A 14,128-nucleotide genomic window follows, 5' to 3' on the forward strand; every position below is an offset into this window, starting at 1 on the left:
CATTTACCTCAGAGTTAATGATATGAAATGTGAACGTAAAATCGTAAAACAAAAGCAAGAACAGGAATGACGAAAGAAGCCTTGAGAAAGAAGAAAATACTATTTTGTGGGACCTTGAATAAAGAGTTGAGAAAAAGACTCATAAAATGCTTCGTGTGGAATATTGTATTGTATATGTCAGAAACGGATATTACGCAAAAATTATAAGAAACGACTGGAAGCTTTCGAAATGTGGATGTAGAGAAGAATGGAGCGAATTTGCTGGGTCTAGTGAAAAACGAATGAGAGAGAGAGTTAGAAATGGTAGGAGAGAAAAGAGCAATTTTAAACATTATTAAAAAGAGGAAGAGCATTGGATAAGAAGGAACTATGTGATGACTGCCGTGCTACGGAGTTTGGTGGCAGGAAAGAAACGGAGGGGGCAAAGGAGACTACAATTAATGGACGATATAAAAAAAGAAAAATATTGTACGTGAAGGCGAAGAGGTTAGCGGAAGACCATACAGCATATAAGTTGCAGCAAGAGACTACCGATAATGGCAGAATGCCTATGATGACAATGATGATGACCTCAGAGTTCAACTTACTGTAAAATCAAGGGTTTTTTTTTTTTTTTTTTGAAAAGTTGGATATTACTTTTTTCTTTGAACCAGTTTCAAGATGATACTTAGTTTGTAGGCCTTCCGCTTTGAAGCCACGGGAGTTCCAGTAAGTTTGCTTCTTACTGAATGACTTCGTAGTTCGAACTGTACTTCAATAGCGCCTTTGAAGTTGATATTACGAACACCCCGAGACAGATTTCTCGCTTCTTTGATACTAGAGAAGATATCATTGACTGAAGTGTTTTGTTGACCTATAAACAAGGAAACTTCGTCTTGAGTTTCCTTGTTCCGTTCTCATTAAACTATATTACCATATGATTTTTATCTATACAATGCTACATATAGATGAAAGTTCACTATTAACACGAACACTTTTTAAACCACTTCTTAACATTCTGGTCTTTCAGCTGGAATGAATTTTGACATTATTTGAATCTTTTTATTCTTTATTCATGATTACGTAGCATTACTCTACCTCGAAGACATTGTCCAGATAGTACATTTAGATGTATCATTGGCAGTATTTTTTTAAAGAAGAAAAGGTAACGGTACTCATCATTATTGTTATTATAGCAACTTTCTCACTTTTAACACATTATTGGATATACCATCGTCGTCGTGTTACCTAGATCTTTAAGTTTCGTGTCAACAGTTCAATGACGACATCAGGACAGCTGTGAGTCCACCTGATGAACAACCGTGCAGAGATTGTCAATACAATTACTCGTTTGATTTTATTTTCTGTGCATGAAGATAAACGCCTTTGTTTCATACGAATTATTGAACTGGATAGCTACGCTTCTGTGGTGTGGGAGACTCGGGTTCGATTCCCAGTGGGAGCTCATGTGGTTCGGATCCCATGTTAAGCTGTAGGTTCACGTCTCATATGGCCTCGCTGATGAACGGAACGCTAAACTAAAAATCAAATCAAATCAAGATATCTTTAGATTTCCGAACCTTTGATTATACAAAATTTTCTACTATATGTTTGTTTCCATCTTGTTAAATCAGTAACATGTATATTGTACTCCTACTATTCTTTATAAAATACTTTAACTAAAGGACACAAGAGCTTTATAAATCTTATAACATTTCTCTATAATTTTAGCAATAAAGTAAAACTCCGAGCGCGTTGACATGCAGCTTCACGCACATCCATTGATATGGAATTTCACATAAAATTAGTCTTCATGTTAGCAAAATCTAGCAACAGTTAATACAACAGATTGTGAACTGATAAAATACTTATACGTAGCAGACTGTAATTTGTTTTTTGCATGTCTTTATTGGACTTTCAAATAGCAGTGATAATACTGTACAAAGCAGTTCCCGGTAGCACAACTCAAGTGAATGAAGGATTCGAGACGCAAGATTTGCTCCGCTGGAGTTGGCTAACCGCCCTCTCTCTTGAACTAAGATAAATTAAATTGCGTTTCATGTGCAGGATACGTTCTTCAGCAAATAGTATCCCACTGCAGTCCCCTTACATTTTGATTTGCTTCCAGGACAAAATTTTCTGGAAGAATGTTACTTGTTATAGCTGCGAATTTGCATAAAACTTAATCTTTCAAAACACTACATAAACGAACACTATTTTAACATTTGATTACACACACACGCACACACACACACACACACACACATATATATATATATATATATATATATATATATATATATATATATACACATATATATACATATATATATATGTGTCCACACATATATATATATATGATGCCCTTCTTTGATTGACATGTCCAAACAGTTTAGGAGCGCGGTGGCTCAGTGGCAGAGCGTTCACCTCCAGTGCTTGGGTTCCCTGGTTCGATCCCAGCTCGCGCCGTGTGGACTTTGAGGTGGACAAACACCGTGCTCGTGGGTTTTCTCAGGTTCTCCCGTTTCCTCCCACTTTCTTGGTTCCGCCATTTCATTCATTTCTCATAATCACCCTTTAGCCTAGCCGGCATAACCGTGGGACGTAAAACTCAAAAATTTCATTTCATTTTCATTTTTTCGAAACAGTTTATCATGTTCTGGGCAACCTTAGGTAGCATCCTCTAAGATTATTCTCTGAATAACGTCAACAATGTCTTTTTCAGCTATTGCAACGTATATAGATTCTGTCTGTAAACTGTTTCCTTCAAGCAACTCCACAAGAAGAAGTCAGGACTGGTGAGATCTGGTGAGCTGCAGGCCATAGTTCTTTCGAAATAATCCTATCGCTAAAGAATTCTCTCTCAACATCGTGATGGCTTAATTTGTTCTCATTTGTATTGTTTTGTTGTGTATTGAACAATACAGTCTTCCTTTTTCTCTTTTTCGATTTCCTACTACGCACTGCATCATGTATACAAGGCAAGTATACGTACAATAATGAAATAAATTATACAAAATTGAGACATGTTTCAAATTCAGTGTGCATTGTTATTTTCGGGATTCTTCCATTTTCTCCACTATCTTCATTGCACTATTGTCATCCATCTCATTATCACTGTCTTCCTATGCCTTGATGAATGATCGAAGGTGTTAAACTAAAAAAAAGAAAAGAAAAGAAAAGAAAAGAAAAGTTTTAAACTGAATCGCATATCGGGACCGGTTTTAAATTGAACGCACTGTATGATAGTTCTAGTGGAATGACAATTTATATTTTTGCTTTGCTTTTGTATCTACAAAGAGAATGTAATAAATATGTCGTTTGCTAATGTACCGCTCTACTATTTAAATTCTCTTATCAGAAGTCTATATGATGCTATCTCTATTTAAATAAAAAGAAAGAAAATAATAGCCGTATTTTTTTAAAATGGAAGAAACACTTAAAAGATAAACAACTGGTGGAAACATACGTATGTATAAGAAAACATACTTTTTTAACAAACACAGATTGTCCCGACAAGTTCTTATGGAAAAATGCTCTTATCCCCACGAAAACAAATACTCGAGAACAAGCTGATGGAGCAGATGTTTGAAGAGTCTCTCATAGATAAGCTATCTAAACGCCTACAGCGAAAACAATAAATAGGGAATGCCTTCTTCTCCCCCCCCTATCTAAACAAGAAATGGAAATCACAATTACATCAGTTCTTTTTTTTTTTCAAGCGAAGTAAGAGTACACAAAACATAACGTAAACATAATGGGCCTTCCTTATGCAGAGTCGTTCTGACGCTTGATTAGTGCCATACTAAGGAGTTCGATCAACTTATGTTTTCTGCACTACTCACGCCTTTAATGACGCTAATGTCAAAACGACTCTGTATAAGGGCTAATAGTTCTATACCCAGAGAAATGATTGTTATTTCGTAGGAGTTTAGGTTAAATAGGTGGATAAGCTTGCATATGTGCATTATTTTTATTCATATTAGTTTCATTTTTTGTAATAGTTTAGTGAATTCTTTGTGTTTCTTTTAGTGATTTTTGGTGAGTTTTTAGTGAGTTGTGTTTGCATTGGCTGGCAACAGTGCCTTCAGTGTGCTATTCAAGTTGTGTCTCTGCATTCGACAATGTGCTGCGAAGTGCAACTAGGCAAGCATATTCATTAATAGTTTAGAAAAACATATTTATTCATAGTCTTTAGAGAAACACATGTTCATTCATAGACAAGATTTACATGTTCTTAACAGTGTTTTAGAGTGCTACTCAGTTTATGTGTGACCGAAGATAAAGTATGACAGTTTAGCAAGCAACCATGTGGTTTAGCAGCAAGCTAGCAACAATTAACTGCGAAAAGAAGTTAAGATAAGTAATTCATTGTACTAATATTTAAGTATTATATCATTATATTAACATATGAACAAAGCATGTCATATTTATCATATTAACGCATGTACTTTTGAATAAGAATTGAAGCAAGTAACAGCTAAATTATTCGTTAAGTCTTATTTCTCGTTCTTCATGATATCTGGGTGAATCAGTAAAATGGGTTTAATTATACAGTTCATTAGCTTTGGATGTGATATGTGTGATTTGTAAATAAAGTACATAAACATATCACCCCTTCATACATCATCATTTTTTTGGTCCTCCGTCCACCGGATGTCAGAACGAGAAACGTGACTTTGCATTGTTTGTTCTCGTGTGTGTTTGTGTGGGTGCTGCTGTCATAAGCAGGACAGAATTGTTCATATTAGTACAGTGGTGTGTGTGCATTCAACCCAGCTGAATTCAAGGTTACACGTTTGTAGGTCACTCAGAAGTTAAAAAAAAAGAAAAATATATTGTCAGCGGTTTGAGTAGTTAAAAAAAAAGGAAAGACTGAAACAATGGCAGAAGTGCAGTTGGGTCAATTAATTAAGAAACGTGCTTCGGACAAAGGTCAGGCAACAAGAATACAGACATTTCTTCAAAAACTACAGAATGAAAATAAACCTAGCATACAAGAAGCAAGAACGAGGCTAGTTGCACTTGAAGGGGTATTTATTAAGTTTGATGAGATACAGTCAGAAATAGAGCTCTTAGATGAGACGGGTGAACAAGAAACGCACAGAATTACATTCGAGGAACTGTATTATGATTCAAAGGTTAAGTTACAAGAATTTATTGATAGTTTTGAACAAAAAACGGATTCAGGGACAGCAAATAACAAAGCTGGAAATTCTAGTAGTAGTTCAGTACAATTGCCTAAAATTTCCTTGCCTACATTTTGCGGTAAATACGAGGAGTGGTCGCCCTTTAAGGACATTTTCATTTCACTTATTCACAATAACAAATCATTAAGTACAGTTTGTAAGTTTCAATATTTGCGCACATCGCTCAAGGGAGAAGCGTTTACATTAATAGCAAATCTGCCTACAGTAGAAGTTAATTACGAAATCGCATGGAAGCTTCTTGTTGAACGCTACGAAAACAAACGGTTGATAGCTTCGACATATGTACGAGGGTTGCTCAATATCAAGCCAGTAACGAAAGAAAATGCTAAAGACATAAGACAATTTGTAAATACTGCACGTAGTAATTTTCAAGCCCTTGAAGCATTGAATTTGGACAAACCTTTGCATGACGTACTCCTAACACAACATTTAGTAGAAAAACTTGATTCGACAAGCAAAAGGGAATGGGAAGCTGAGCAAAGTAGTGACTCCTTTCCATCGTTATCGGAATTATTTTCATTTTTAGAAGGTCGTTGTCAAATGTTAGAAAACATTCGTCCTACTCAATCTGAAAGTACTTATGACAACAAAAGTGTAGAGTCCAAAGCAAAAAGAAAGAATAACAGTCAAGTGAGTTCGTTTGTTACTGTGCTTCCAAATGCATGTAATATTTGCCGTAGCAAAGAAACGCATGCTGTTTTTCGCTGCCCAGACTTTCTGAGTGCTAACATTAATCAAAGAAAGGAGCTCGTGAAGCAAAATAAATTATGTTTTAATTGCTTAGGTAATAAACATCAAGTAAAGGCATGCAAATCAAGTACTTGTAAGAAATGTAATTTTAAGCATAATACACTGTTGCATGAAGATACTGCTCAGGAGGCTACTAACAAAGACAGTTCAAGCAAAACAAATAACAATAATACTAATGTACCTAAAGTTAAGGAACAGAACCAGGTTAAAGTTCAACCACAGGACTCTTATTGCTCATTTAAGATTAATTATGGTCAGCAAGTCTTATTAGCAACAGCGTTAGTTAACGTAACAGACACTAAAGGTCGCTTTCAACAATGCAGAGTGTTATTAGATGCAGCGTCTCAATCGAATTTTGTAAGCGAAGCTTTAGTTCATAGATTAGGTCTCAAGAAAACGAAAAATCGTGTTCCCATTAGAGGTATCAATTCTGTAACCTCCGAAGCTCAGCACAGTGTTGAAGTTCATATTTATTCAAGAACATGTGATTTTAATGCAGTGGTCGATTCTTTAGTATTGCCAAACATTACAGGTTGCATACCTTCTAAGGATATCGATTACAGTAATTGGAACTTGCCAAAGGATATTTGCTTAGCCGATCCAAATTTTAATCGCTCGTCGTCAGTAGACATGCTTATAGGTGCGGGGTTATTCTACAGTCTCCTCGAGCCAGGCCAGAAGACTAGAAAAGGACATTATCCAGTTTTGCAGGAAACGAAGCTAGGATACGTTGTCGTCGGAAATATGCCTTCAATACCCGAAGAAGCCAACCAGTCGGTAATTTCATGTTTTGCTCAGATGGAGACAGACTTGGATACACAATTGAGAAAATTCTGGGAACTCGAAGATCTTCAGACTAAGATTTACACGCCGGAAGAAGAAAATTGTGAGAAGCATTTTTTAAAAAATACAACCAGAAATGGAGATGGAAGATTTATTGTCAAATTACCAAAGAAGGAAGAGAATGCAGCTTTAGGAGAGTCTTACAACATGGCACTACAAAGATTTAAGCAGCTTGAAAGAAGATTGCTACAAAATCCTGAGTTTCATAAACAATATGCCGCCTTCATGGATGAGTATTTAAGTTTGGGTCACATGCGAAAAGTTACAGAAGAAGACGTGAACAGCAGCAGCAGTTGTTATCTTCCACATCATCCTGTATTCAAGATGGACAGTACAACAACTAAATTAAGAGTGGTTTTTGATGCAAGTGCAAAAACGTCTAATGGCAAATCATTGAATGACATTCTTCAAGTTGGGCCAATTGTTCAAGATGACTTGTACTCCATTATTTTAAGGTTTCGGTTGTACCCAGTTGCATTTACAGCAGACTTAGAGAAAATGTACCGCCAAATATTAATTCATGATGAGGACAAGTGTTTACAACGCATCCTTTGGAGAAACTCAGTAGAAGAACCGATCCAGTCGTATGAGTTACAAACAGTCACGTACGGGACATCGTCAGCATCCTTCTTGGCAACAAGATGTCTGAATCAAATAGCGGAGGAAAATTCCAAGGAATTTCCAGAAGCAGCAGAAGTAATAAAACACAATTTCTACATTGATGTGTTAAAATCAGTACCAAACGTGTCAAAGGCCTTAGAACTACAGAAGGATCTTATTAATATTTTAAGCAGAGCAGGTTTCAAGCTTTGTAAATGGAGTTCTAACAAAGAAGAAGTACTTCAAGGAGTTTCCGAAGACTTCAGGGAAAAACAACAGCCAATCATACTTGGTCAGCAAGACGGTGTTAAGACTTTAGGAATAGCATGGATTCCATTAACAGACAAACTTATAATTTCGAACAAAATTTGTAAACACGGAACTGCACCAGAAAGTAATGTTGCAATGACAAAAAGACAAGTCGTCAGTATAGTGTCATCTATCTTCGATCCATTAGGTCTAATCGCTCCAATTGTCATCAAATACAAGAATTTCTTACAGAAGTTGTGGAAGACAGGAATGGATTGGAATGACCCATTAGACACAGTCCTACAAGTTGAGTGGAATCAATTAATGTCTTGGTTACCTGCGATGGCGAAGATACAAATTACAAGAAACGTAATGTCTTCGGAGAACGTTAAGGAAATTCAATTACATGGTTTTTGCGATGCAAGTGAAGAAAATTTTGGAGCAGTAGTGTACATCAGGGCTACAGACGAACAAGGAAACATTGAAGTCAATTTACTTTGTTCAAAGTCGAAGGTTGCACCACTGAAGAAGCAAACTTTGCCTAGATTGGAATTATGTGGAGCACTGTTACTTTCGAAGCTAATAGACAAAACGCTATCCATATTGAATATAGAGGTCAGTGGTATACACCTGTGGACAGACTCGACGATAGTTTTGTCATGGATCAAATCTCCTCCCAATCGTTGGAAGACATTTGTATCCAACAGGGTGGCTCAAATTCAGAGAATCACATCAATCAATCAATGGCACCACGTGCCAAGTAAAGAAAATGCGGCAGACATAGTTAGTCGAGGAGCGGATCCCAACACTCTTATTCAGTCTCGAGAATGGTGGCATGGTCCAGAGTTTCTTCACACAGCAGAATGGCCATGTCAAGAACAAAATGAGCCAGCTAATATTCCAGAAGAGAAGAAAGTCATGATAAGTTTGGTGGCAGTTCATGAAACAAGCTTTATGAAAAGGTATTCATCGTTAAACAAAATGTTGAGAGTAGTAGCATATTGTTTGCGATTCAAACATAATTGTCTTTCCAAAAAATTAGAAAGAAAAACCGATAGTCTTGACGCTTCGGAACTTCGTTTAGCGTTACACAGATGTATCAAGATAGTACAACATACTACCTATCATCAAGAAATACTGAATTTGCGGCAACAAATGGAAGTTTCAACAAAGAGCCCAATCAAGGATCTTTTTCCATTTCTGGACACGGAAGGAATGCTAAGAGTAGGAGGAAGATTGGAACATTCAAACTTGGAGTACGACAACAAGCACCAATTCATCCTACCTGCAGGTCATCATTTCACCCATCTGATAGTCAAAGAAGAACATAAAAGGTTGCTTCATGCAGGACCACAGCTTCTTATTGCATCTTTGCGTACCAGATATTGGATTCCAAGAGCTAAGAAGATGGTCAAGGCAATAGTACACAATTGTTTGGTTTGTTTCAAGTGGAGATCAACAAGTTCATCACAGTTAATGGGACACTTACCCAAGGAGAGAGTAAATGAAGCAAGACCATTTGTACACGTGGGAGTGGACTATGCAGGATTCTTTTATGTCAAGCCCACGATTCGCAGCAAAATTCAAATGAAAGTCTATGCAGCGTTGTTCATCTGTTTAGCCACTAGAGCAGTTCACATAGAAATAGTTTCAGACTTAAGTTCTCAAGCCTTCATCGCAGCATTGAAGAGATTTATTGCTAGGCGAGGAAAATGCTTATCTATCTGTAGCGACAATGGTTCAAACTTTGTTGGCGCCAATCGAGAATTGCAACAATTTTTTGAATACAAGACTAACCGAAAGCACATCCTGGAATACTCAGCTCAAGAAGGTTTAGAATGGAAATTCATTCCTGCCAGATCTCCTCACATGGGGTCATGGGAAAGTTCAATAAAATCCATGAAGTACCACCTACGGCGTGTAGCAGGAACTGCAAGTCTGACATACGAAGAGTTGAACACGTTACTTATTCAAATTGAAGCCATTCTAAATTCAAGACCATTGACAGCCATTTCCAACGATCCTACAGATCCAATGTATCTCAGTCCAGGACATTTTTTGATGGGAGATACACTTCTCAGCCTTCCGGAACCAGATCTACTGGACGTACCTATCAACAGATTAGGAAGATGGCAACGGATTCAACAAATGAAGCAGCATATTTGGAAACATTGGTCAAGGGATTGCCTCAACCAGTTACAACAAAGAAGAAAGTGGAAGTCAGCTCAGCCTAATCTACAACCGGGCATGGTCGTATTGTTAAAAGAAGACAATGTTCCTCCTCAAGTGTGGAAGTTAGGTGTGATTGAAGAAGTTCATCCGGGCAGTGATAATTTACTGCGAGTGGCAACTGTGAAGTGTAAAAGTGGCATTTTTCGGCGTAGTGTTGCTAAGCTAATTCCTTTACCCCTAGAATATTAATTGATTGTGTCCAATCAAGGAGGGGGAGGATGGATAAGCTTGCATATGTGCATTATTTTTATTCATATTAGTTTCATTTTTTGTAATAGTTTAGTGAATTCTTTGTGTTTCTTTTAGTGATTTTTTGGTGAGTTTTTAGTGAGTTGTGTTTGCATTGGCTGGCAACAGTGCCTTCAGTGTGTTATTCAAGTTGTGTCTCTGCATTCGACAATGTGCTGCGAAGTGCAACTAGGCAAGCATATTCATTAATAGTTTAGAAAAACATATTTATTCATAGTCTTTAGAGAAACACATGTTCATTCATAGACAAGATTTACATGTTCTTAACAGTGTTTTAGAGTGCTACTCAGTTTATGTGTGAACGAAGACAAAGTATGACAGTTTAGCAAGCAACCATGTGGTTTAGCAGCAAGCTAGCAACAATTAACTGTGAAAAGAAGTTAAGATAAGTAATTCATTGTACTAATATTTAAGTATTATATCATTATATTAACATATGAACAAAGCATGTCATATTTATCATATTAACGCATGTACTTTTGAATAAGAATTGAAGCAAGTAACAGCTAAATTATTCGTTAAGTCTTATTTCTCGTTCTTCATGATATCTGGGTGAATCAGTAAAATGGGTTTAATTATACAGCTCATTAGCTTTGGATGTGATATGTGTGATTTGTAAATAAAGTACATAAACATATCACCCCTTCATACATCATCAATAGGCTTATTCATAAATTATTCAGATCAGGAAGTTCGTTGTTCCTGCACCAAGCCGGGAGTTCGTACGTATTTGATATTTATTTATTTTCTAGTTTAACGCCCTCGATTACGCACCGAGGCAAAAGGAAAAGCGATGATCATAATGAAAGGAAAAGTGAAATGAAGAAAAGTGGGAGGAAGCGGGAGAACCTCCGTTCTCCATCACACATACGGTATTTATCCAACGCAAAACCCACTAGGTGGGAGCTGGAATTTGGATTGGATTCAAATTTAGCGCCCCTTTCCGCAGCGAGCCTATATGACTTGAACCCACAGCTTAACATGGTGTCCAAACCACATGAGCTTTCACCAGGATCTCTGAACGTCGAAGATGCGTACGCAGTGGTGCTATTCAGCCGGTTGTTAGACATTAGTTTACATATATTTGTAACGTCTCACTTGATCTTATGTAATGATACATGTTTAAGACTTACGATCGCAATACGGCCTATCAAACTTCGCACTCATCTTCTGAATCATCTGAAATATCTGATAAACTGCCTACTGACAGGAGGTCAATATTATCTTCGTTTTCATCATCATCAATTAAAATATGAGTACTGTCATCCGTAGCCAAAATGTTCACTATATTTTCAGGTAAAACGGAGCCCTCTGACCACACCGGTTTTAAAAATTTATCACAAATTTGCCAACCATGTAAAATTGGGCTTGGAAGGTCTGTATTTGGTATATATGATTGCTTCCATATACCACATCTGTAATTTACACTTTTGATATGTGGAAGTAGCAGGCACGTAGCCAGGATTTCGTAATAGGGGGGGTCCAAGACATAATATACTGGGGTTATCCACACCAGAGTTCGATTATTCTAAACTATTTTACTGGTAACATATATTGGTTCGTTTAGTTTGGATTTCGTAATGGGGGGGGGGGAGTGTGATATGAAATATTGTGGTTATCACACAAGGTGCTTGATCACTATTTTACTAGCAACACATATTGGTTTGTTAGGACAATAAAATGAGGACATTATAGTAAGTATTTTAGTAACAAACTATGAAGAAATGTCGAATAAAATTATATTAAAAAGATTTAACAAGATTTTACAATATCGAGGTTCCTTTTTCTGTTCATCCAAATATAACCTTTTTTTTGTATTATGACCTCAACTATTTTTAAAAAAAGTAACGTATCCAATAATGTCTTGTAAAATATTTTACAATATTTGCGCTTCTTCCTCTATTGAATCAAATATTAACGGAACTTTCATCTACATAACTTTTTGTTTTTAATATCTGTCAAATACTATCTGTGCCAAATGACAAGTTAGAGGAGCAGTTGGAAACGGTTTCTGAAATAACATGTTTAATACTACAGAGAAGCGATGATGAAAAATTATTTTTATTTTTAGCTTTTTATTTTTAACGCTGACTCTTCCTCTTTCTAGTTTCTTTCTGTTTTATCCTTTCTTATTTTTTTTATTTCTGGTCTCGAAGGGGGGGTACGGACCCCCCGGACCCACCCCTTGGCTACGTGCCTGGAAGTAGCGAACATTTGCATGGTGGCAACTTGGAGAGATTCACTTTGGAAGAACATGTTATCAGTTTATGTAATTTTCTTTAACATAAACATCTGAATTTTATCAATCTGTTTCAAGCGAGAATGTCCATACATCAAGGAAGTAAAATCATTTAATTGGACTGCTAATGCTTCAGGAACATCCCATTGGTTTCCTAAAGCAGCAAAAGTGTCTTGAATTTTTTTGTTCTCCATTTCCCTCAAAGACATCACTTTACCTTTCCCCAAATCTTCACCTGTGAAGAAATGCAATCCCAAAAGAGCATCACAGAAACCTTGGCCAAATTCCCTTGCAAAATCGGAAATATTTAGAAGTCGTCTGTTTCATCCATTTCCAGTATCCAAATAAACTAGCAAGGGATCCAACATTTGTGCATAGTAAAATAAAATATCTCACCATCGGGCTTTAAACCACTCCATTCGTATAACTATTTTCTTCCCGTACATAGGGGTATCTGTTTCTTTTTGCATAAAATAAAGGGATTTAATCTCTTTTTCCTCAATTGATTTCCCATCTGATGTCAAAAGGGAAACCTTTCCTCCAACAACAAACGTAGCATTGCTACCAAGAAGTCGTGTTGTTGCTGACTCACTCTTCCATACACGATGCATTAGAACCACCAATTGCTTCTTATTTTCATCATTTTGCAGAAAAACATGGAAATCTGTTTTTATTATTATTATTATTATTATTTTAGGCCCCTGAAGTAATAGTTTTAACGGCGCAGACGTTCTTGACATTTTATACAACTCTCCACGTATCAGTTGAAAATATTACATGTGCTTTACGGCTGTGGGAGTCTAGCACTTTGAGACAAACTTCCCCAAAAGTTGGTGGCAGATCCTTCATTGCATGTAACTGTGCATTGCCATCTTCTATGGAAAGGGTTTCCTCTGTAAGAGGAGGATATGCAGCATGTAGAACATCTCTAGTAAGGTATTACACTATTTTGCTCTTGTTTGTTTTCGCCATGATCCATGAATCCATCCACATATTGTATAACAACTGTTCCCAGAGTGTGAGGAACAGGTGTTATACAATAAGTCATTAGCTCATCAATGCTCACAAGTTGTTCTTCAAGCTGAGATTTAACAAATATTTTGTAAGCAACATCACCCTGTTCTTGGTATTTTATAAGTAGCCCATCAGACGCTTTCAACTGGATCACTTTATTTTTGTGGGCCATGGATTTTAGATTAAGTCGTGGCAGTCTGTCAAAGAAATTTTTGTTGGGTTTAACCTCACCTTCTTCAACCTAAAGCCTGTAGAAGTCTCTTTTTCTCTCGTTTCCCTGCTTCTCCAGCAGCCAGAACATCGCATGCAGTATCTGAAGGAGAAGGAGCACTAGATGAAATTATGTACAAATTATCTTTATCATCAACTCTAAATGGATTAACAAAGCCCTGTAGTACTCTCATTAGGGTCTACACACCGAACTGCAACTTCACTTCGACAAATTTCTGATGACGAAAGTTCACGATGTTTGGCGTTTCCGGTCATTTCCAATGTAATTTCATAATACTTGCTTCTTTCAGAAGTTGTACGGATCCAACGTTGGTAAGCACCATAGTTGATCATGATGCCACAGAGTCCAGCTCCACCAGAACCAATACGAGATTTAGCAAATCTCATGAATGTTTCCTCCATAGTCTTATCAACAAAACACCTGTTACCTGGAATAAATGAGCAAGTTACTGAAATTGCCCCTTTATTCAACATCTTGAGTTGCTGCTGGGTGAGTAGTTTCGATATTTGTAAGGAATACATCAAAAGATGT

General features: G+C 36.8%; 2 protein-coding genes across 2 annotated transcripts; both read left to right on the plus strand.

Moving 5' to 3' along the window:
* The first annotated feature begins 4,862 nt into the window (after positions 1-4,862).
* LOC145666100 (uncharacterized) lies at positions 4,863-8,395 on the plus strand. The gene is made up of 4 exons (XM_081733191.1): positions 4,863-5,012; positions 6,033-6,716; positions 6,894-7,478; positions 8,177-8,395. The coding sequence occupies exons 1-4, from the start codon at positions 4,863-4,865 to the stop codon at positions 8,393-8,395; spliced, it is 1,638 nt and encodes a 545-aa protein (XP_081589317.1).
* A 391-nt stretch (positions 8,396-8,786) lies between these two features.
* LOC145666101 (uncharacterized) lies at positions 8,787-10,052 on the plus strand. The gene has a single exon (XM_081733192.1). It carries the CDS (start codon positions 8,787-8,789, stop codon positions 10,050-10,052), a length of 1,266 nt encoding a protein of 421 aa, XP_081589318.1.
* Positions 10,053-14,128: the final 4,076 nt, after the last annotated feature.

The sequence above is a fragment of the Thermobia domestica genome, chromosome 12, assembly GCF_964235325.1.
Source record: "Thermobia domestica chromosome 12, izTheDome1.hap1.1, whole genome shotgun sequence".
Classification (NCBI taxonomy): Eukaryota; Metazoa; Arthropoda; class Insecta; order Zygentoma; family Lepismatidae; genus Thermobia; species Thermobia domestica.

What these genes read in the sequence shown, in the direction of transcription:
- LOC145666100 (XM_081733191.1), top strand. Translation starts at nt 4,863, where the DNA reads ATGGCAGAAGTGCAGTTGGGTCAATTAATTAAGAAACGTGCTTCGGAC. An exon ending in GGCTAGTTGCACTTGAAGGG is followed by an intron (nt 5,013 to 6,032) that starts GTATTTATTAAG and finishes TGTAATTTTAAG; the next exon opens with CATAATACACTGTTGCATGA. An exon ending in CCGAAGAAGCCAACCAGTCG is followed by an intron (nt 6,717 to 6,893) that starts GTAATTTCATGT and finishes AAATTACCAAAG; the next exon opens with AAGGAAGAGAATGCAGCTTT.
- LOC145666101 (XM_081733192.1), top strand. Translation starts at nt 8,787, where the DNA reads ATGGAAGTTTCAACAAAGAGCCCAATCAAGGATCTTTTTCCATTTCTG.